The following is a 23,082-nucleotide window of genomic DNA, read 5'->3' as shown; positions in this document are numbered from 1 at the left end:
GATATTTTCGTGAAGCAAGACACTTTGCAGACTGTACTAAGAAAAATTACTACAGATATTTTGCGTAATGTAATAATGTTCATAGTGATATTTATTTTTAGTACAACTTTATATAACTTGTTAAATCATCAAACATTTCACATTTTCACGTTCCAAATAATTTAACTTGCTAAATACAACTCAAGGATCATTTTTAACAAGATTATATTTGTTTGCCAAGAATTTTTTACTACTATTCAATTATGTATAATTTATTCGTGGGCAAATATTATTGCATTGCACAATGATGTCAATGATATAATAATCATATTTTGACAGAGCGATTCTGTGCGGAAAATGCATCCTCGAAAAAACCAGAAATATAATCTGATTAGTTTTCAGTTTGCTAGTAACATTGATGTTATATAAATAAAATGGCGCGTATGTGTGTACGTGTATACCTTGACAATATATTGTATTTCAGTGTACCGTATATATTACAGAAAAAGAAAAAATTATTATATGTATAGAACATCATTAAAGCACACGAGGACGGGACTTTGCACAAGGATGTATAAAATGCGTATTGCATGGCGAATGCAACAGTCCCCGAGAATTGACTATCACTGTGCAGTTATAAGTAAATTGCTATTACAATATTCGAATGATAACAATACGAGCGTGTAATTATGTGTCTATGGAAAATGGAGTACAAGAACTTGTGTGTATATATAAAATCTATTTTAACCATATCCTACGTATTACGTATCAGACAATTCTTGGTATCGCGCGTACATCATCTTCTTCACGCAGTCCTTGTAGGTGTCGCCCGGTAACGCGCTGTACGACGAAGTCTTCGCTCCTAAGCCAGCTGTAGGGACGCGTCTCTCGGCTTCGATAATACTAGTTCTACCTTGATTCGATTTTCCTAATCCCATTCCCTCGCTCCAGCCCATTTTTTGCAGTAATTTATTGCCGACATTATCGGATCCAATACCGGCTCGTGTAGGTTCCTCATAAGATACTGACATGTCCTCCACTCTCGTCTTCAAGTATTTCTCTTTCAATTTGTTGGGCTGCGGTGGTTCAGGTTCACCGTACTTGGCCCTCCTTTCCTTGGCGCGGTCTCTGTATTTATTGTTCCTCTGTTGCGGATCATTGGGATCCAGACCGCGTACTTGGTACCAGTTTTCCAGGTTTTGTTTGTGAAGATCGGACAACTGTTGATGACGGAGTAACGCCTCCTTGCTTGGGAACTGCCGTTTGCAAAGTAAGCATGCCAGCTTACTCCAATCCGTGTGTTGTTTCTCTTCCTGTTGCACGTCTTCTATCTCCTCCTCTGTATCGCTACCGCCTCCGTAAGCAGCTACCAATCCATTACCGCTTTGATCTTCGTCCTCGTGATAAGGATTCGCGATAGTTTTCTTCTCCAGGATAGCATATCCCGCGTCCGCCGCGCCACTTCCGACACCTTGATTGCCATCCATACCGGCAAACTCAGAGTTCCAATTACTCTTGGCGTTCTCTTTCTTCTGATTCAAAGTCTTTGCCCAACGTTCCATGTCTTTCGCTATTTTCTTCGCTACTTTTACTTTGTCCTGTTTACTGTCTTTCTTCTTACTTTCGTCCTCCTTTGACGCCTCCTGAGCCGCATTAGCGGCCGACAAAGTAGCTTGATTGCTGATCGTGCACGCGGAATCTGTACTGCTTGCTGTCGCTGTTATCGTGTTTGTAGCTCCCTGTGTCGTACTTGCAGTAGACTATAAACAAGAAATATAAAAACATAATTTCTAGTAATATCTTTAAACAAATTAACATGCTATCCTTTCATAAGATTCAATTTCAATTACCTTAGCTGGTTGATAAGAGAATGATTCGGCGTCCCAATAAAGAAACTGTTGCGTATGACTGTTATAATAATATTGTGAGTTTGGGTCGTAATATAATCCCGTGCTAGGATCATAATAGTAGCCAGATGATTCGTCATAATGATAAGTGCTAACGTCCGGTACAGCTGCAGAAATAATAAATATAAGATAATTTTAAAGATCCAATTTAAAATGAATTTAAAAAGTGTATCCTATAGAAACTTACAGTATACTTTCCCATCGCTGGAGTGTGCGGGAACCCTTCCACTGGCTAATGCCGTACTGGTGGGTGCAGTAGGGGTCGGTCGTCCCTTCACGTCGTCGGTTTCACTTCCCAGCTTTCTAGATGCCTGCAATTGTTGTATAGCGGACTGCGCTACCGCCGCGGCCGCGTTAACTCGGTCTGTTTGATTCAGGGACGGCAATGTGATCGCCGAACCCTGCATTATTTGATTTTGATAGTACTGCGTGTAATACTGAAGATAATGGGCCTTTTGTGCAGGCGTTTTGGCATATAAGTTGGCACTGTATTCAGCCAATTGAGCGACGTCGTCCAAGGTGTACCTCTGTGGCTGAGTGTCGTTCGACTTCCACGCATTCGTATTATTAATTTGATGAAGTTTACAGTACGTTATCTCCACTTTCCTGCCGTCGACCACCAGTCCTTGTTTTGTGAGCGCGGTATGCAAGTACATGGCATCTACTACATTGCCCATCTCCAGATAGCACACTCCTCTGGATGTATTTGTGAGAGAATCGCGACCGATGCGAATACTACGTATCGGCATAGACGACAGATTCTTCATCGCTTGTAGAACCGAATCCTCAGTCGTTAACACATCCAATCCCCGTAAAAGTACGGTGTTCGTGGGATGCGGGCTGATTTCGTCGCTACCTTCCCCGCCCTCCTCGCTTTCCGCTCGCGAGGCGGAACACTTGAAGCAAGTCTCACGTCGTTTGAAATTGTGTGCCCCACACTGTACGGAACAAATGTAACAGTGGTGAATTATTCATGAACGTGATATATATATTCTATGAAAGAGCAAACCCATTTACTCATGGTACGCACCTTAACACAGTGCCAATCCTGCGTATTTTTCGCCGGCGGTTTATCCACATGGCACTCTTTCGGTATACTGTACTGCATCAGTGCGCGATATTGATCCTGCAGCATCAGCACTCCCTGAAACAGAGAATTTCAGTGTTATCCCGTCCAACGTCTTCCTAAGGCCTCTTGTTTATCCCGTAAACTTTCTTCTTGGTTGACGAAATTATAGTTTTCTACTTCATAGCTTTCTGTCTCGAACAAACAGCGAACAAAGCCTCGTGGGCTTATTAACGTGGGCCATTCCACACCGCTTGCAGACCGACTTGTTCATGCGCGACTTTATGTGGACAATCGTAATTTAAACTTCCGTAAGTGCAGGCAAGAAACACGAGAATTGCTCGCGCGTATGAATTTTTATGCGAATAAAAAATTCTTTCGTGCATAATCTCCGTAGAGACTTTGAACGTCGTAAGTGATTGCATCAAGAACTAAGCGAAACGGAAGAAGCAAAGACACAAGTATAAAAGTATAAAAGCGGATTACACGGATAGCAAAAATTGTCGTTCGGAATGATTGTCGTGCCAAATAGAGAATACGTGATCAAAATGATATATAAGACGACTGGAATGACCCTCCTCCGATCCTCATTGTTAGTCTACGAATTTTTATGATAGATAAAAGCAGACGCGACGCGGCGGAATCTCAGTCAATCGCAAAACTTAAGCCGATATTGCGCGAATATTGCGAGCGAATTAAGAAAAGTCTGCAAAATATGTGGGGATTCCTAGATAAATAATTAGATACGGTAGATTGAAATAGTTTTTTATAGGTGCACAGCCGTGGCCACGGGGAGGGCCAGAGGGCTGCGTTACCGTGCCTTGCCGCCACGGGGCAGTCGGTGGCACGCGTGTGACAACGCATCTTGGGTATCTGGACCGAACTTCTTTCTACCTGTTTCATCTCCATCCATCGTGCGGCCTCCTGAGTCGCGTTAAACTCGACGAATGCGAAACCTCGCGAAGCACCTATACAGAGCAAATACACACATATCCAGAGTTAATCCACGTTTGTGCCTGGGTTTCTCTACTCTGAGAGGGCAGGCAATCACAGCACCGACCATTGACTGACTGAGTTTCAAACGAAGTGTCTCTTCGCTTCGTCGCTTGCATTCATTTTCCATTTACCTAAATTTCAGCAGAACGAATTCCGTGCGAGAGACCGCAGTTCACCGATATACGTGATCGGGATACGTATATAATTTAATGTTTAAAGTTACAGAATTTTTGTTTCTCTCAAACGCCGAGATAAAAAAATTTTTTTCACCCTTCTTTTACCCTTTTACCACGTAAACTTTTACCACGGATGAGAACGACGTAGAGACTTTTGCGAATAAAAAGACGCCGGCAACAAAAACCGATCCCGGACACATGTTAATCGTGTATATACTGTTTATAATCTATAGTCGAGCTTATAGATCACTAAGAAAGACATCGTTTTAATAATTTACAATATTATTTTATTTTCACTTGAAATATGAATCTTGAAAAGTGAGACAGTAAGGAAAATTCAAGTATAAATATCTTTTAAACAATTAGTAAAAATCAATAGATATATTCTCGATATATCCATTTTAACGCATTTATCTTTCAATTTTCCTTGAAGCTTTATATTACAAGAGAAACAAAAGAATAGTTGTTATTACTAAAATAATGTCTTCATATGTAACAAGAGTATCCTAACTAAAGAATTGTTATATGCTCCTATAATTATAAATATAAGTTATATTATCTTACTTGAAGTAAGTCAAGAATCATTAAAAAACGCGAATTTTTTTGTAGATAATTGTATTAAATTGTATTAATTGTAAGAAAATTTAATAAAGCTTTTATTGAGCGGTTTCATGTGATCTTGACAAGTAACTTAATGTCCTCTTTCAAAATCCCTCTCCTATATTTTTCTATACTTACCTTTTACCAAGAATATATAATAATCAATAGCCAAACCAATAATATTTCGAAGAATATGTATGGTTGGTATCAAGAAATATATAATAAAAATTATTGAAAAATTCTAAATAAATAGTAATTTGTAAGAAATTCTTGTAAACTTCATATACGATACGGTTTTTGTTCCGTTTATGCAATTTAAATCGGTAAACGCTAATGGTTGTATAAGCCTAACGATACGCAACAATATTACAAGTAACAATTCAGTTGAGCTCAGTATGTATACGATAATTACATTATAAGGATGTTCAGATTTTTAAACACAGTGTAATAGTTACCTGTATCTTTTTTACGAATCAGCCTGATGTCCTTAGGCATGAGACCACAGTTGAGGATGTCTTGCCGCACCTGTGATACACACATCATGATAATAATAGTGATGCCATGCTCGATAATGCTGGCTCACGATGTGGCCACTATGTTAGGCCACAAAGTTGACAACCTACGTCATTTTCAGTAATATGCTGAGCGAGCCCACGTATCATTATGGTGTTGTTGGGCGATTGTGATTTGTAGTGGATCCCTTCCATGGACGAGCCATAGGCACGACCATGGTCATGCTCAAAGTCCAAACTTTCTCGACTATGATCGTCGTCGCGATCGCGATCCCGATCCTCCCGTTTCCCCCTACGGTCCCTATCTCTATCCCGATCCCTGTCGCGTCTGGAACGGTCTCTCTCTCTGTCCCTGTCTCTATCCCTATCCCTATCTCTTTCTACAGAGTCTCTATCTCTTTGTCTCCCATAACGATCCTCGCGATCCCTATAGCTGCGATCACGATCGTCTCTGCTACGATCTCTCCTATCCCTCGAACGATCCCTTTCGCGGTCTCTGTCTCTTCCACGGTGATTTCTGTAATCCGGACTACGACGGTCCCTATCACGGTGATCGACATCATGGTGCTCCGAATATTCCGGCGACCTGTTGTTTCCATAATCACTGCGGTAGTCATAGTCAGAATTGTGACTTCTTCTTTCTGGCCCGTAGCCAGGCTCCCAAGGGTCGATGTTATTATTGCTGTACATGTCGTTTGCACATTTATTCAATTTCTGGAAGGAAAAACAAAATAATTATTTTCTCATATCTTTAATTAAGAAAATTCTAGTTTTATATACATGTATATAACTGTACGACATATATTCCAAACAAAGTGACAAAATAATAGTTGATAGTTTTATTTAACAAGGAAAAATTTAAAACATTAATTCCAATGTCATTTCTTTCTTTTTGTAAGTGTATGTACAAATATGTATTCCAGTATACTGGGATACATGTAAGAAGGTAAATATAAGTTATGTATTTAATATTTTATTTTTCTGACATTTCTAAGTTGTATTGTTGACAAAAGTATATTATACTCGAGATATCCTGATTTCATATATAAAATTAAAATTTAATCATACATTCTTTAATCAATTCGAAGAAAATAAAAATGCACTTTAATTTCCAAAGTAATATTTGAAAACGGAGATACGCGCGTAACAGTGACAAAAATAATAGAAATATACCATATTATATACATTAACTTAAATAAGGAACTATAAAAACTATCACAATATTCCAATACGTTATTAAGACACGGATCTTGACACGGATATCTAAATGTCCTTTCAAAGGCTTCAAAACAAATTCAAATTCTTCGTCTAAAAAAATCGTGACTGCTTAAAGATATTGGAAAAAAAAAAAAAAAAAAAAAAGTAGAAATCGATTCAATGCAGCAGCTTTTTATATGCATCTCGACAGTGACGCGCTTTACGCCAAATGATACTCCGGAACAAGCAGCAACGACCAGACGAAGAGCGGATTGTTGGGCGTTCCGAGACTCCCGAGTCCCGAATGCGACGCGTCCGCCAAACGCTTCGAATAAAAACACGCGGCTCGAACCGGATATCTCGGCGAAGCCACGACGCGGGCTGCGGAGTCCCTGTCGCGGGCGTCAGGCTACTCCGTAGCGTCGATGAATAAATCTTACCCGCTGCAACGATTCCTCGTCCGCGTGCAACAAACTTAGCTCCGAATCGATGATGACGGGCAACTCTGCGACGCTCGGCGAACCGCAAACGGCGAACCGCAAACGGAAAATTAACGTGATGCGCGGACAATGGCGTTGCCGAGCCCCTCGTTCGATCCGCAAAATATGGCGAAGATGAGCCGAGCGAAACTCATTACGTGTACCTCGAGCTTCGATTGTAAGAATCGTGTAGAACCGCGAGTCACCTGGAGAGCTGGAGATCCGTTCTGGGCAACGGAAGTGCGTAGTTTCTCTAGACGGACCGTCTATTGGCTCTTTCGCAGTCATCGCAGCCAATCATTTTTCGTTAAGTTTTGCCACCCCAAGAAAAGCGGAAGGCTAATTAGCCGCCGTGCGGACCCTCCAAAATTATTTACAATTAGAGCAAAATATTTAAATATAAAACACGTTGTTTCTAATTTAATCTTTTTTTTTCATGACGAACAATAAATATGAACAATTCTACTTACTTTAATGCAAGTTTTTAAATTAGTTTTCATATAAATGTAATATTGTTAGTAGAAGAATTGTGATAATTTTAATTGCTTGATAAAGTTAATTGCAGCTTTAATAAATAAAATTTTTGAAATTGCAACGCTCTCAGTTGTGATTTGTACAACTTCTTACTTTTTAAATTATTAATTAATTTTCAAAGTTTCACAGCTTGAACGTCTTGAACCATCAGACTTAAAATTTTTAATTTTTAGATTCATGAAATTTTTATTAATGCCCTTATTTAATTACATTTTTTTGATACCTTTTTTATTATTGAAGATTTATTAAATATTTAAAATAAATATTTTTTAAATATTTTCGCTATTTACGTATACATATGCATGAGCGAATTATGACCACATAATTACGAATACACTGTCGTGATGTTATAAATATTTAACACGCATGTTCGAATTTCGAATACGCACATGTGGTGCAACTTTGCATCATTTCACATTTGTGATGTCTGTGTACGCAACTTCAGGGCAACACAACGCCATCTCATAGCATATTACAGATTCTTCGCTCATTTCGCTGTGTTCTCCATCGACTCCATCGTGTTTCATTTCATCGCGACAGTATCGTGCAGTACTATCGTGAGCTTCATTCGATAAATCGGAAAAATGGCCACCCGTCTGCTAAAAATTAGCAGCGCCCTGCGCACATATTCTAATAAAACCAGCCTCGTAAAGGTAAAACCGCTTACATTTCACGATGTGCAGTCATCGTATCGTAATAGCGGTTTTTAGCTTCACAGTCGATCCATTCATAGTTGCGCACGAGCTAACCTAGAGATATGTCTCCTTCGTAGCCTCCCCTTACGTAATAAGAAAAAAATAATGATTTTAGGATATACAATGTGCAAAAACTATCTAAACAATTATTTTACGTTATTTTGTTGTCAGATTCAATAAAATTTGAAATGCATTCGAATACATATCTACCTTACTTGGTCAATATTTCTTTTGACAGATGTGTAATTTGATGTATGTGATTCCTCATAAACAAGAACATTTAGTAGTACACATATATACCTTGTCATTAATTAATTAGGAATATTAATGTAATGGCATTTATTGAAATTTAAGATTCATGTCTTATGCCATATAAAGTTTTGTTTAGTAAAATGTTAGATGTATTCAGATGTTTAGTAGAAATGTAATGTATTAAAAGATATTTAGATTTATTAATAAAAGATTTATAATTTTGTTATAGTAAATTAAATGTGTATAAATTATTGTATATTTTTAATGGGAGGTATATATTACTTGAGCTTTTTTAATGCATTCAGGTATCAAAACAATGGCAGTCAACCGCCGCTTCCTTGAAAGAAACACTCATCAATCAACCAGCTACCAGAGTTACAACTTTGGATAGTGGAATGCGAGTTGCCAGCGAAGATAGCGGAGCTGCAACAGCTACTGTCGGTCTTTGGATAGACTCAGGCAGTCGATATGAAACAGATGAGAACAATGGTGTTGCTCATTTCATGGAGCATATGGCTTTTAAGGTAAACTAAATAGCGTCACTAATGAGGAATAATAATTAGTTGGATTAGTGACTTTTGGTATAGTTCTTCAAGTTCCGTGCAGTAATTTGCCTGTAATCACGTTGGAGCAAATTAAATTTTGAAATAATAAAACTATAATATATGATTCTATAAGTTGTATAATTTTATGTTTAGCCTTTTAAATAAGTCATTGTTATATCTTCTACTGATATTAGAATCTTTTGTTTATAGGGAACCGCTAAACGATCTCAAACTGATTTGGAATTAGAAATAGAGAATATGGGAGCACATCTGAATGCTTACACAAGTCGAGAACAAACAGTGTTTTATGCAAAATGCTTGTCGCAAGATGTACCGAAAGCTATTGAGATTCTCAGTGATATTATAAAAAATTCTAAGCTGGGCGAAAATGAGATTGAAAGGGAACGTGGTGTTATCTTACGCGAAATGCAGGAAGTTGAAACGAATTTGCAAGAAGTTGTATTTGATCACTTGCATGCTGCTGCGTATCAAGGTACATCCTTAGGACGAACGATACTGGGGCCTACTAAAAATATCAAAAGTATCTCGCGAGACGATCTTGTTCAGTATGTGAAAAATCATTATGGACCATCCAGGTAAGATTCTTGTCGATTGGTCATTACTTTATGTAGCTAAAATCTACTATCAGTGATCGAAAAATGCAAATATCAATTTCTTTAGATTCGTATTGGCTGGTGCTGGTGGTGTAGATCACAATCAATTAATCGAACTTGCTGATAAGCATTTCGGCAAAATGACAGGACCGGAATATGACGCCATTCCGGACTACGTTAAATCTTGTCGCTATACGGGCTCCGAAATAAGAGTACGTGACGATTCGATTCCTCTCGCCCATATTGCGATTGCTGTCGAAGGTATTAGAAATTAATGTTCTAGATGAATTGATTGTAACGTTTTATAAAATAATCAATAAATATTTTGGTTATAGGTGCTGGATGGCCTGAGGCAGACAACATTCCTCTGATGGTCGCAAATACCCTCATCGGAGGATGGGATCGTAGTCAAGGAGGAGGCGTAAATAACGCAAGCAGTTTAGCTAAAGCTTGTGCAGAACAAGGATTATGCCATAGCTACCAGAGTTTCAATACATGTTACAAAGTATGTATTAAATAAATGTTGCTCATTCGCGTGTGAAAACATGGTCGCACAACAATTAATGCACGTATTGAATCGATTCGAGTAAATATATCATTTTTTAATTTTGTAGGATACAGGACTTTGGGGTATATACTTCGTTTGTGATCCTATGCAGTGTGACGATATGGCAGCGCATATTCAACATGAATGGATGAAACTGTGCACGTCGGTTACTGAGAAAAATGTGGCACGTGCAAAGAATATTCTTAAAACCAACATGTTCTTACAGTTGGACGGGACTACTGCCGTTTGTGAAGATATTGGCCGTCAAATGTTATGTTATAATCGCCGTATTCCACTCCATGAGCTCGAGATGAGGATAGATGTATGTAGTTTTTGTTATATGGATTAAAACACTATTATACAAGAGTCTTAATATTATAAGGAAATTTTCTCTAATTAACGTTTATATCTTTCTATGTATGTGTATATAAGATGCGTCAAAGCATAAATATTCAGTACAAAAAGAGTAAACATCCAACAGGATTTATTGTAGTGAAATTTTATTTGTTTTAGAAGATATTTAGAAAATATATTAATAATTATGTAATTTTTATTTTTCAGAGCGTAACTGCTGAAACTATTCAAAATGTTGGTATGAAATACATTTTCGATCACTGTCCAGTGATCGCGGCAGTTGGTCCTGTTGAAAATTTACCGGATTACAATAATATTCGTGGAAGTATGTATTGGCTCAGGGTGTAACCATCTTCAAGCATCAGTTATTAATAAATTTTAGCATATTAATTAGAAATAAAATAGAACTACGATACGCATATGTCTGCTCTACTTCTGATGAAATATCCGTACAAATTGATAATACTTATAAATTCGATTTCTAATAACAATTATAAAAATTGTGTCTTTGTCTATATGAGATTGTAGTTTTATTTTGCCAAACATTTACCAAATGTTCATCGATGTATATTGTCTGGCGAAAATAAACACAGTTGAAAATATGTTTTGGATAGTTCCCCAATATTATATAATTTAAGAAATAAATATTAATGCAAGCTTGTAGAATTGTCCTCAAATTTATTCTATAATATTAGAATGTATATCTTATCGCTAAATTAATTTTTTTATATATATTTAGAATATTATGAATTCGTGTCTATAAGACTGTAAAATAATATAAAAAGAAAATGAATATTCCAAAACAAATGCACGATTATAAAAGATGATAGCAACAAGATAAAAATAATTTCTATATAAAAGCAATTTTTATTTGATTTATCAAAATGGCATGTATAAGCAATAAATTGATAATATATTTTTATTTACATAGTACACATACAATTTATGATGTCATGAATTCTAGAAATAAATACAAAGGAAGCAGGAATATTTCAATAGCTATTTGTACTTTTCTGGACTGTAATTTACAGACAAATACATGTCTGTATTTGGACTGTATTTATTATACTATATGAACTGTACTATGATAATTCTAAATATGTTTAAAATAAATTTTAAATCTTAAGTACAGACATAAATTTCAGTAAAATAATTAAACGTGCTTTGTAATTATATCATTAATCGATAAATATTATTTACTTGCTTAACAAATACAGAAATGAAAATAGGATATGATCGATATTACCATATTAAAAAGCAAAGTAGAATATAAATATGGTAGAATTTGAGAGATTACATGTCTGTACTGGAGAATTGAATCGTAAAATTACGTACTACTACTACTCTTTGGCATAAATGAGATTGTGCAAATCTGAAATTAACCTCTTTTTTTTACCTATATATATAGATTATAAAAAGATACAAAATGTTTTGTTTTGTTAATTCTATATTAATTAAAGTTTTGTCAGCTCAAACATTAAGTGATGAATAAATTTGTTAAATAAATAAGCTAATAAAATAAAAATGTTGGAGTTAAAATGTAGATATATTTTAGTGTAGAAAGAAATGGGTATAGAAATATGTATTTCCTGCATATATTTACAAAAATTTGTGACAATGCTTGTTTGCCTTATATTCTTCGAATATCCATTCTTGCACACATTCTTTTAATTTTATTATCTTATTATTATTATGTATGTTGCGCAGATCTAAATAAGCTTTATATTTCAAGGGGAATAAATGTTTGAATTACTAAGTGTTAATTACAAATTTTCTATCATTTTGTAATCATGAAATTTTTGCACATTTCTTGCATAATTAATATCTATAGTATCATATTTTACAAAGAAGGTAAATGTCTTTTCGTACATCTGATAAATTCAAATAAATCTATATAAAAAATAAAAAATACGAAAATTACTTAATTAATTTTTAGAAAAGTGAACAATGTTATATATAATTATCTAATACAATGTCTTACGACGCGAAAAAGATACTAAACTAAAGAACTAGAAGAAATAAAATATTTGAGATTCAACGAAACATTTCCAATCTAAATGTAAAATGTTTATCATAACAAAGAAATTTGAGATTCAACTTTTGTATTACAATGCCTTAACTAGTATGTAGATATAAATATTGAGTATATATCAATTGTTATATTAATTTTGGAAATAATTAGGCAAAATATATAATAACAGCTTATTAAAAATTGCACTCATGACTATGCTTTAAGCATTCTAATGTAAATTTACACTTGGCGCGAGACACTACCGTGTCTCTTGATTAGAATAAAAATTTTGTAAAAATAAAATACATTGTATTAGTAGTTTTCTCTCTTGGTAAAAAAAACTAATTAAATGGTATATAATTAGTAATATGTCACAAACTATATTCTATTCGCACATGAAATGATCCTAAAGTTTTCTCCTCTTTGTCTGTCTGGAAGTTCTGTTATTTTACAATAAATTGTAATTATTAGTTTTATCAAATATGGCTACAAAATAACTATCTGCCTTGATTGCTCGATGGTGCTGTGCTTTGAGTAGGAGAAATACTATCCTTACAAACTTTAGCAGTCATTTCGGCTAACGGTTCTAATTCCTTAGGATTAATTAAATCAAATTCTGTCACAAAATAGTAAAAATGCTTGTAACAAGTATTCACGTGCGCTTCCTAAAATAATAATAACGTACTCATTCAAAGATCTCTGTAATGTAGTAAAATATTAAAAGTACTCCAATCGATATACTTACTGCTCCTATTGCTACAATGCGATCAAAATGATGGATGTACACATGAACGAAAACTCGAAAGAGGCGTGTCAAGATTTTTCTACATAATGGTATAAATGTTTTGGGAAATGGCACATCTGTAATAAAATGATTTGATTAAATCTTGATATAAAATAAGATCATTCTATATTAAATAGAGTAATCTTATAAAACATTTGTCATAAAACAGATGTCAAACCTGTTGACACTGGAAAAACTGTCTCGTTATTTATTTGAGTTTCAATCCAATCCATAAGAAGAGCAACGTATTGTGGCGCTGGTAACGCTGTTGGCTTTTTATATTTTTCACCGTCTGCCCACAAATATTCAAAACGTGCTCCACCGCTCATTGCTGGACAAGACGCTGAATCGCAGTACTCGGATACAGTACCATATATAAGATTTATTCTATTGAAAAAATCCACAACTAAAAAAGAAAGAAAAATATATATAATTATTATATTCTCTCCAGTATTCTCTTCATATAAATAAGATATTTGTTTATAAAATGAGATAAGATTGAAATATTTAGGATATTTTTCTCAAGGTAGGATCAAGAAAATATCAAAATATTTTTAACGAAACTTTTACATAACTTTAAACTTTTATATTGCTAAATTGCTATTAAATATTTCACGTACCGTGAACGGCGATCCAGTCATTCATATCTTCTCCGGGAGGTAATTTGACGACAGATCTCAGATTGATCCCAGAATTAAGAGACGCTTGAGCTTGCTTGTATAAAGAGTAACGCAATGTTCCGTGAGCAAACTTTTTCTTCGGCCTAAACGTCTGCAATTGCAATACATATGATAATATGCAAACGCATTTCTTTAACAATTGTAAAATACAAGAATACAAATTAATTTTCACAACATGTTACGCTATGTATATTGTATATTTAAACGACATTAGACAACATTAGATAACAATTACGGAAAAGGCGAGTTATTGTAGGTTTTAAACAAAAATTAATTCTAGGTTAGTGTACGCCACAAATCCGTCTTTACCTTGCCTTTCTGGAAGAATTCTATAAATCCGCTTAATGTGGTCATCGTGCACGCGAAGGTTTACTATTATTCCCAGTTATATATTCTCGTCAGAAATTCGAGAGAAGAAACACACTTTGCCTACGCGCAGCTCCGAATTTTCATCTTAGAGATCACGCTATGCTCACCGGCATTTCAAAGGAAAAGCACAGGCGAGCTGCGACAAGATACTCGTTTTAATTGTGTCCCGGACACTTTTTGTTTCAATACACTCCAAATGCGTTGAACGTGATGTTCTCGATCGGAATGGTCGGATGTGTCCTGCAACGTTCTATGACCCGTGACGGCTATGAGCTGTGACCAGAATCACCAAATATGACAGATCGCACTGATCGCAGTTCGCAAATTGTGATGATGCATTCGTATAGCATCGACAAGGTACTATTGAAGAGTTGAAGCCGATCGATCTTACGTGAAAATTCGCGTAACTGCTAAAATTTGGACCACACTTACAATTATAACATTAATTTTGTGATTTATTATTATACTGATACTTCGCAGATGCATATGTATATATCTAGACGACATGATAATATATAAATTTTTCATTTAAACTTGCTATATTATCTACATTTGACTTTTCTTTGATTTTTCCATGCGGATGATGAGATTTAACAAAATGCAATTTTATCAGTCTTTAATATCGCCTCAATAGCAATTACCTACTTTAGCAGTTATTTTAACGAGTTTATAGAATACACGAGGTCTGTTCTATTTCGAGTTCAGGATATTCAGCAATTTTGGGGTCAGCACATTTTGGAACGCAGCCAATGTCGGTGCTTCTCAGTTTTCTGCGGGCGCAGAAATTCATTCGCGGTTGCTCGTCTTCGGTAACGCCTGGTTAGTGGTTTTCGAATATTCTCGCGCGCGCTCGTCGGTTTGAATCTCCGTTATCCCCGTTCCCGCGCGATATATGCCGCGATTTACATCGTAAAAGTACTTGACGTCGCGAGAGTCGTGAGAGTACCGGCCGAGAGAGTATCTTGAAGAAGGCATTATTGCTCTTGGAATTCTTGGATCGCAGCGCGATATGCGTGTATTGTCCTCGCGACGGTTGCTCCTGGCGAGAGCGGCCAGTGAAGTTGGCCGCGTGATTTACGAAATTCTCTCCGCCATGTTAGCGTCCACTTGCGGGACGTTACGGCCGTGTCGATCGGATCGTATAGCTTTGTTCGTAGCTTCTCCGTCGTAATTCTTCCGTCGCCGTGTAATTAAAGTACGCGCCGCGTCGCGAGATTAATACCGGGAGTGCCGTATATAAAGTGTCGAAAGTATCGCGCAATCATAATAAGCGACGATATTAGTTGCTTTCCATTTACATCAAAACTTAGGTAATTCTCACTTGTGATGTCATTCTGTCTTTATTATTCATTAATTGCCAAAAAGGATAGAACGACGTCACAAGTGAGAATTATCTGAGTTTTGATGTAAATGGAAAGCACCCCTTTTATCGATTTTCGCGCGCGTACATCGACGCGTCGCGCGTCGCCGTCGTGAGTGAATGCGTAGACGGAGTCCTGACGGACTACGGAGATGCGACAACGGGTCAACGGAGGCTGGGAGGAGGCTCGAGGAGAGGAGGAGGAGGCCTGGGAGGCATCGGGCGACGGCGGAGCGACCGTGGGGTGAGTAATTCTTATTTTATTATTTTGCTGTCTTATGTAGAGATGGGCAAAACGGTTCATCTCAGTGAGCGGTTCGGAGTCGGTTCACTCCCTAAAGCGAGTCGGTTCTTTCATACGGTTCACTTTACGGTTCTTTTTTCTTTATAAAAATCTTGGTTTATTTATACATACATTATTGTTTATTTCGATTTTTTTATACAGGAAAAACAAATATTAAATAAATAAATGTTATAGAGGAAAAGAATTATAAAAATAGCAAAATTTTTTCTTTATCTAACATTTCTTTCTACAAAATACAAAAAAAATTTACATTTGAGCATGTATTCATAACAGACTTTATACTATAATTTGCATTTTAGATCGTTTTGCGTTACTTAATATTATTATATTCATAGACTTAACTATAATTAACTTTATTAATTACCTTATTATTTACCTTATTAACAGGTTTTGTCTAAAAAATAAAATATTAAGGCTCCTGTTCACTCACTGCAGCCATCTTGGCGAAAAATGTTTGTAAATCCTAATCGCAATCTTCTCTTCTCTTTTTGCTGCCAAAAATCGTTGCTTTTCCGAAGATTCTTTTACTTGAGATAGTTACGAAATTATTCGGTGCAGTAATAACGTAGATATAAATCGTCTGTTTTTATGTGCTTTATTATTTTTGGACGGAGCACAAAACATCGTCTTTTGTCAATGCAACATTTGGTCTCTTAACGTAATACATATTTTATTCTTACACATTAATAGTCTTATGTCTTATCCTACAGTCCGATCGTTTCGTCAAACATCAGTACCAGAGCGGTAGCAACAAAAAGATAAACTTATCAACTATTTTGATTCGTTTGCGACAAAGTATGTACACTACGCTGCTTTATAACGCAAAAATTTAACGTAATGCGTGTCGCGGACCGATCGTGTAGTTACAAGGTGCAAAGATAAAAATGTTACGTGCTTTGTTAGTTCAATCTAAACATATATTAAGATCCTTTGCTTAATAAAGTACGCATATGAATAGTTGGACGACTAGCATAAAGTGGAAGAAATGACATTACGCCGGTTACGCGAAATATACCGTTTAGTCGAGTTGTAACAGACGGAGATATAATGTATAAATCTTCCGCACTCTCTCTCTCTCTCTCTCTCTCTCTCTCTCTCTCTCTCTCTCTCTCTCTCTCTCTCTCTCTCGACTGGTGTCCCTCAGGGCTCTGTACTTGGCCCACTTTTATTTGCTCTTTATATCAATGATATAGGTGGATTCCTGTCTTTTGTTTATCATATGATATTCGCTGATGATGTACAAATATATCTACAATGTACTCGCGCCGACATTCTTCATGGTCTTGAGTTGATTTCAAGGGATGCGAATGCTATTTTGATTATGCTACGTTGAATGGTCTTAAGCTCAATCCTGCAAAATCAAAGGTACTTATTTTTGGTAGTCAGGCTTATGTCAATGATATTGACCTCCATTGTCTACCTCCTATTATTGTAAACCATACGCCTTTACCCTTTGTTAACGAAGCTAAGAATTTGGGCGTAATTTTTACGACTAACCTATCTTGGAAAAAACATATCTTGCATGTCTCTCAAAAAGTGCATTATTCTTTGTACAAGCTTAAGTTTAACAAAAACTCCTTGTCCACTAGGTTAAGGATAAGGCTGGTATTAGCTTTAATTATGCCGCACATTGACTACTGCTGCCTAGTCTATCACGGTTTGACTGGAGAATTGAACACCATATTACAGAGACTTGTGAATTGTTGCATTCGCTTTATATTTGATCTCAAGCGTGACGAACATATTGCTCCGTTCAGGCGACAATTGGGGTGGCTTACAGTTGAAAACAGGAGGTTATACTTTCTTGGCTGTCAAATGTTTCGCATTCTTCGCATGCACTCTCCCTCGTATCTGCGTGACAATTTCGCTTTGCTTGATCCGCTATTGAGGAGGATCCGATCTGATCGTCGTCTTGATGCATCCCAAACCTTTCATATTCCTTCCCATAGAACTACCACCTATAGAAACTCTTTTCATCTTTCATCTATTTACTTTTGGCATTCTCTTCCAGGCAATATTACCTCTGCTTCCTCAATTGTCTCCTTCAAGGGTCTTCTCAGGGCGTATTTGTTGGCAGGTGAGGTTGCATGATATCGATTGCTGGTGCGGGGCTTTTGATGGCGTTTTCCCTGTTATCGGCTTGTAAGTTGTGCAGCGTCTTATTATTCTTAGTATTAGTTTTAGTTTTATTCTACTTACGTTGTTCCTATTTTTAAGTTGCGTTAGTTCTAGTCCTTTTACAGCGTATACTGTTATAATAAGCTACTGGTTGTGCTCTACACTTAACCGATTTGTGTAAGAGAGAGCATGCACATTTTGCTTTCTTTTTGTATTGTTAATATTTGCCCTATAGTTTTTCTTGGGCATAATAAATTTAATCTATCTATCTATCTCTCTCTCTCTCTCTCTCTCTCTCTCTCTCTCTCTCTCTCTCTCTCTCTCTCTCTCTCTCTCTCTCAGACTCTTATGGCGGATTCCGACACTTTCAAAGTTTAACTCCAGCGCAATATTTCGCCGGAATTCGATCTCCGGCATATGCGAAGAGAGAAGCGATATTACGTCGTGAATGTCGCGTCTTATCTTGTTTGCATGGTCGTGATATATATTATTTGCACGATTTTTCGCGAATTAATTACGCGAATGAGCTAATACGGAAATATGCAGTCGTGCGGCGGCCGCGATTGTTTCTCGCGTCAGCATTTTAAAATTAAACTTTTGTTAAAATGACATTTAAAAAATTTAACGGGCGCGATAGTTATTTATTTTAAATATCGATTATCTTGCTTTAATGTAAAAATATTTCTATGTTACAGATCAACGCAGGGTATAACTTACAACCAGGGGCTAATGTTGCGCATTTGGCCATACAAGCAGCTGCCCGAAACGCTGACTGACGGAGTTAAGCAACCATCGAAAACCGCGTATCGATAAAATCGAGCTATCTTTCCCCGATCGCAGAAGAACATGCGGGGAAACTTGTGCCATGTTTTATATGGATATAATGTAAAGAAACTTTAACAATAAACGAGAACCATTTTTTAAATAATTTCTGGAATAAGTGTGTACGGTTTGTTTCATCCTTATTGAATTCACAAGTATTTGACGCACGACAATTTCAAAAGATGAAACAATTTTCTCATACTGTGAAGTTCCATGAGTGTAAAAAAAAACAAAATGTACATGATTGAGTTGCATTTAATTACGAAAAAAGTTTTTAAAAAATGTTCAATAACCGTCAGAAAAATTCTACAAAAAAATCAATGGTCTAGACATCATCTTCACCTTGCACAGTTTTCTCAATCTCTAACGCTTTCCGCGCCATGGTAACCGCGCCACCCTCGGTTTCGTGACCGCCGACGTACAAATCGGGATGTACATGTAGAGCGCCTTCAATTCCACAGGCTTCGACAAGGGTATCATGGCTCATACCACCCCACGCTTTCGGAAATAACATTCTGTACACCCAACATTCCTGGACACAGCCAATACAATAAATGTTTCTAACCTTCCAAATGACATACTTTATTGATGGCGACACGTTCATCTCCTTTTCCAGTTTAAACAGATACTCTTCATACGATACAACTTTCGACAACATTATTATCTCTCCGCTCGGATCGACCTTACAAGAATGTTTTACATTAAACGATAATCGAAAATATATCCAAAACAAAAAGACAAATTATAGAGGAAGAGTTTTCCTTACTTCGAATCGATTCTCCACAGCGTGTCGCACGATGTCCATTGACGGTAACCGAATGTTTTTTGCGTCTTTTACAATTTCCAAAAATTCCTCCCGAACCAAAGCCATGGCTTTTTCAAACTGTTTGTCTTTTTCCTCATCCTGGCTATCCCACAGTGGATTCAGTCTGCATACGCGCGCACTTAAATCAGTATATGATTCTAATTTACACCTGAAACAAATGCAAGTGCAATAACTTTGGTGTAGCATACTGCGCAGTATGCAATATCACAAGCGTCCACTTGCAATGACTCTGTACGTATCGTACTTGTGCTCATTCATAGTATCGATTTCCGAGATTAGCTTCGCATAAATAAACGTAAACATTTCATTAATAATTCTGTCCTCTGTTACGTCCGAAAGTACATTTCTCAATATCTCATGACCGAATTGGTAGTAGATCAGTACCGCACTGGTTAGTTTTACTCTGCCATGATGTTCTGGTTTCCTTATAATGGTATTAATCCATTCTTGGAATTCTCTGATACCAAAAAAGAATATATAACGATGTGGCGGAAACAGAGGAATTTTCTTTATAATGGCGCATATAATTAAATAGTACAAATATATTTTACTTCATGTTATGATCATATCGATGTCTGGAAGGATCATATTCTCCGCCAACACCTACCACGATATCACAGGTATCTAAGACACTTTTATCTTCAGATCTAAAAATTTAAAGGGTGTGTTCTCCATGAGTTCTGCAATTTAATATTTTCTATTTATTTTGGCCGATATTCATAGTCGGATCTCATATTTAAAACCGTCTTAAGTACGATCTTAAGATGTTATGAACCAATCACAGAGCCGTATTAGCATCTTAAGACATTATTCTTAAGACAGTCTTGAAATAAGATCCGAATGTGAATACGGGCCATTGTTTCGATAATATAACTCATGCCAATTGCCTTTCTTGATTTTATCATTTAAATGCGTTAAAACTCTTGGCTTTCAGTTAAGGATTATTACCTCACTATAGACGCATCCTTGTATTGTGGTAGCAGTTTTAAGAGTGCGCAGGCAAGGACCTCAGAACAATGGAAATGTCCGTTGTGCGTGCCGATCCTCACGGTCGATTTTCTTGACATTGTTCTGGCCGTTCTGGGATCCGGAGCTCCGTCGATTAACCACCTCATTCGGCATGTTATATTCCTGAAATATTGAAATGTTCGGAAATGATGCAGAAATATTTCATTAACATTTCATGTATAATTAACTGTGCATCTGAACTATTTCAGAAATGTACCTACATCATGTTTTTTTTAATATTGCATACAACAATATTTCTGAAATCTTTCGGTTTCCGTGAGAAGGTTGGAGAATTTGCGCGCTTCTTGATATAATCGACTGAAAACTGTGATTATATCATACAAAATTGCGAGATTTATAATGCTATATCAAGTAAATATATATTTAATGAATTCTCATCAGATTGTAGCAAAACATGAGTTCCACCAGAAGCTCTTTTGTATGCAGAAGTTCTTTAAGTTGTGTTTAGATACCTTAACGTTGCACGCCAAAGAACGTACGTTTTATATTAGGAGTTCGTACCTCTTAAACTGACTGTTTTCCAGCAGAGAGTGGCTAAAAGATGCCTGAGAATGCGTGCTTACTTGCTGTCGGGAAAAACGAACTTCTTCCTTTTGTGTTGACACCTCTGCCTCTTTTCAGAGGTCACCAATTCAATACGGCTAGTATGTTGTTGAAGTTGGTTTATTAAGGCGTATTTACACGAATACTGTTCGAGATTCTCTTTCTATATTTGTTGGTGGGAAAATCGAACGGTGTAACCCGTCCAATGACGCCTTTATGTACGCAAAATGTGCACGTTGAACTACGTAGCCATGAATATTTCCGGCAGGTAACACACATACGTACATGCGAAACTTGTCGAGTACACATTTAAAACATCTATCTGAAATTAGAGAAGTTCGAGAATAACTGTATTTTGTATTACACAAAAATCGCGTGTTATAAGAAAATATATGAATCACATAAGTGTCGTGAACATCCAAAGTTTCTTACATTACCGCATTTGATTGCCATAGAGTAGGGAGAAACTAAATAGCCGGAGAAGAAAGTTATTAAGTAAATTCTACGTAAATTATGCGGATGAAGATGATCACGTTTGTTATCGCACAGCAAAAATAGAAGCGTTCTTTTATAAAAAAATAAGAGATTAGATAATGCAGAATCTTCTTATGTGGTAAATATCAGTATCAGTATAATAGGAGAGCAGGAGAACATTTGACAAAGTTATAATCGATTCAGAAAATTCGATTCATAAATACATGTGCGCGAAAATGAGAGATATTCTACTTTATATGTGCATTGTCACATGTCACATTAATTGCAATAAAAAAAGAGTCATCACGGTCGGTCTCGCTCCGCGTGTACTTGGCGCGAGACACTACCGTGTCTCTTGACTCCGCTGTTGCGCATCGGCCGGTTATTGTTTTATTTCAATGGATTTGTAAAATTAAACATGTCACTCGATTTATTTTACAAAGTCCGCTCGTATTTTTCGTCCGTGTTCCGAAAACGGCGGCAAACGACTTCATTCTGAAGCCGCGCGACACGACGCGATATGTGAGTCAAATTGACGGTTGAGAAAAGTGAGACCAATCATCCAAAAGAACGTAATCTAAACTCTAAAGCACAGCCCTGGTAAAAATTACCGTTAGAAACAGTTAGAAACAGATAGAATTTCTGATGGTATGTAACGGAATCCTATCCGCTGTAACTGCAAGCTTGTCTAGCTCTATCCGTTTCTGTAAGCAGCACTATTGTATCTGCAAATACAGACAGAAAATGTAACGACGTATAACTGTATCTAATGGAAATCTATCGGCATACAGCATCTATAAGCTTTTGCAATAGAAAAACATGTCTGTTTCTGTCCGCATTCTGTACGCATCAGATGCTGACGGTATCTATCCGTAATTGCGGATACCGCATCCATCTGCATCTGTACGCAATGTCGACCTACAAGAATTTGTCTGCAGTTACGAATACGAATCCTGTCTGTTTCTGTCCGCATTCTGTACGCATCAGATGCTGATGGTATCTATCCGTAATTGCGGATACCGCATCCATCTGCATCTGTACGCAATGTCGACTTATAGGAATTTGTCTGCAACTACGGATGCGAATCCTGTCTGTTTCTGTCCGCATTCTGTACGCATCAGATGCTGACGGTATCTATCCGTGATTGCGGATACCGCATCCATCTGCATCTGTACGCAATGTCGACCTATAGGAATTTGTCTGCAACTACGGATACGAATCCTGTATGTTTCTATCCGCAGTCTGTACGCATCAGATGCTGACGGTATCTATCCGTAATTGCGGATACCGCATTCATCTGCATCTGTAC

General features: G+C 36.7%; 4 protein-coding genes and 1 long non-coding RNA gene across 7 annotated transcripts; 2 read left to right on the top strand and 3 right to left on the bottom strand.

Moving 5' to 3' along the window:
* Nucleotides 1-73: 73 nt before the first annotated feature.
* LOC139784185 (RNA-binding protein 5) lies at nucleotides 74-7,008 on the bottom strand. Its single transcript, XM_071723344.1, has 8 exons — nucleotides 6,874-7,008; nucleotides 5,348-5,950; nucleotides 5,180-5,249; nucleotides 3,847-3,920; nucleotides 2,917-3,030; nucleotides 2,074-2,824; nucleotides 1,830-1,993; nucleotides 74-1,739 (listed from the first exon to the last, which is right to left on the bottom strand). The coding sequence occupies exons 2-8, from the start codon at nucleotides 5,924-5,926 to the stop codon at nucleotides 741-743; spliced, it is 2,751 nt and encodes a 916-aa protein (XP_071579445.1). The 5' UTR covers nucleotides 5,927-5,950; nucleotides 6,874-7,008; the 3' UTR covers nucleotides 74-740.
* A 929-nt stretch (nucleotides 7,009-7,937) lies between these two features.
* Uqcr-c1 (Ubiquinol-cytochrome c reductase core protein 1) lies at nucleotides 7,938-11,055 on the top strand. Its single transcript, XM_071723332.1, has 7 exons — nucleotides 7,938-8,099; nucleotides 8,699-8,917; nucleotides 9,149-9,534; nucleotides 9,620-9,813; nucleotides 9,888-10,057; nucleotides 10,167-10,421; nucleotides 10,661-11,055. The coding sequence occupies exons 1-7, from the start codon at nucleotides 8,031-8,033 to the stop codon at nucleotides 10,799-10,801; spliced, it is 1,434 nt and encodes a 477-aa protein (XP_071579433.1). The 5' UTR covers nucleotides 7,938-8,030; the 3' UTR covers nucleotides 10,802-11,055.
* Nucleotides 11,056-12,020: 965 nt separating this feature from the next.
* Nucleotides 12,021-14,884, bottom strand: Mob3 (MOB kinase activator 3). Its single transcript, XM_071723333.1, has 5 exons — nucleotides 14,238-14,884; nucleotides 13,869-14,019; nucleotides 13,427-13,654; nucleotides 13,210-13,325; nucleotides 12,021-13,129 (listed from the first exon to the last, which is right to left on the bottom strand). The coding sequence occupies exons 1-5, from the start codon at nucleotides 14,280-14,282 to the stop codon at nucleotides 12,962-12,964; spliced, it is 708 nt and encodes a 235-aa protein (XP_071579434.1). The 5' UTR covers nucleotides 14,283-14,884; the 3' UTR covers nucleotides 12,021-12,961.
* A 2,390-nt stretch (nucleotides 14,885-17,274) lies between these two features.
* LOC139784184 (uncharacterized) lies at nucleotides 17,275-18,351 on the top strand. The gene is made up of 2 exons (XR_011721495.1): nucleotides 17,275-17,326; nucleotides 17,551-18,351. It is a non-coding gene; the product is annotated as an uncharacterized lncRNA (long non-coding RNA).
* Nucleotides 18,352-19,138: 787 nt separating this feature from the next.
* Nucleotides 19,139-21,376, bottom strand: LOC139784183 (MYG1 exonuclease-like). 3 transcript variants are annotated; one of them, XM_071723341.1, is made up of 7 exons: nucleotides 21,258-21,376; nucleotides 20,957-21,060; nucleotides 20,676-20,858; nucleotides 20,279-20,374; nucleotides 19,972-20,184; nucleotides 19,668-19,875; nucleotides 19,139-19,583 (listed from the first exon to the last, which is right to left on the bottom strand). In XM_071723341.1, the coding sequence occupies exons 2-7, from the start codon at nucleotides 20,959-20,961 to the stop codon at nucleotides 19,227-19,229; spliced, it is 1,062 nt and encodes a 353-aa protein (XP_071579442.1). In that variant the 5' UTR covers nucleotides 20,962-21,060; nucleotides 21,258-21,376; the 3' UTR covers nucleotides 19,139-19,226. The 3 variants fall into 3 exon arrangements, with proteins under 3 accessions (XP_071579442.1, XP_071579444.1, XP_071579443.1); XM_071723343.1 differs by having other exon boundaries at nucleotides 20,957-21,053; nucleotides 21,258-21,367; XM_071723342.1 differs by having other exon boundaries at nucleotides 21,209-21,353.
* Between the last annotated feature and the right edge of the window lie 1,706 nt (nucleotides 21,377-23,082).

The sequence above is a fragment of the Temnothorax nylanderi genome, unplaced genomic scaffold (genome assembly GCF_030848795.1).
Source record: "Temnothorax nylanderi isolate EJ_2023f unplaced genomic scaffold, tnyl_v1.0 TNYL_tig0595_pilon, whole genome shotgun sequence".
Taxonomy (NCBI): Eukaryota; Metazoa; Arthropoda; class Insecta; order Hymenoptera; family Formicidae; genus Temnothorax; species Temnothorax nylanderi.
The sequence above is the reverse complement of the archived record's forward strand: the minus strand, read 5'-3'. Positions and strand labels throughout refer to the sequence as shown.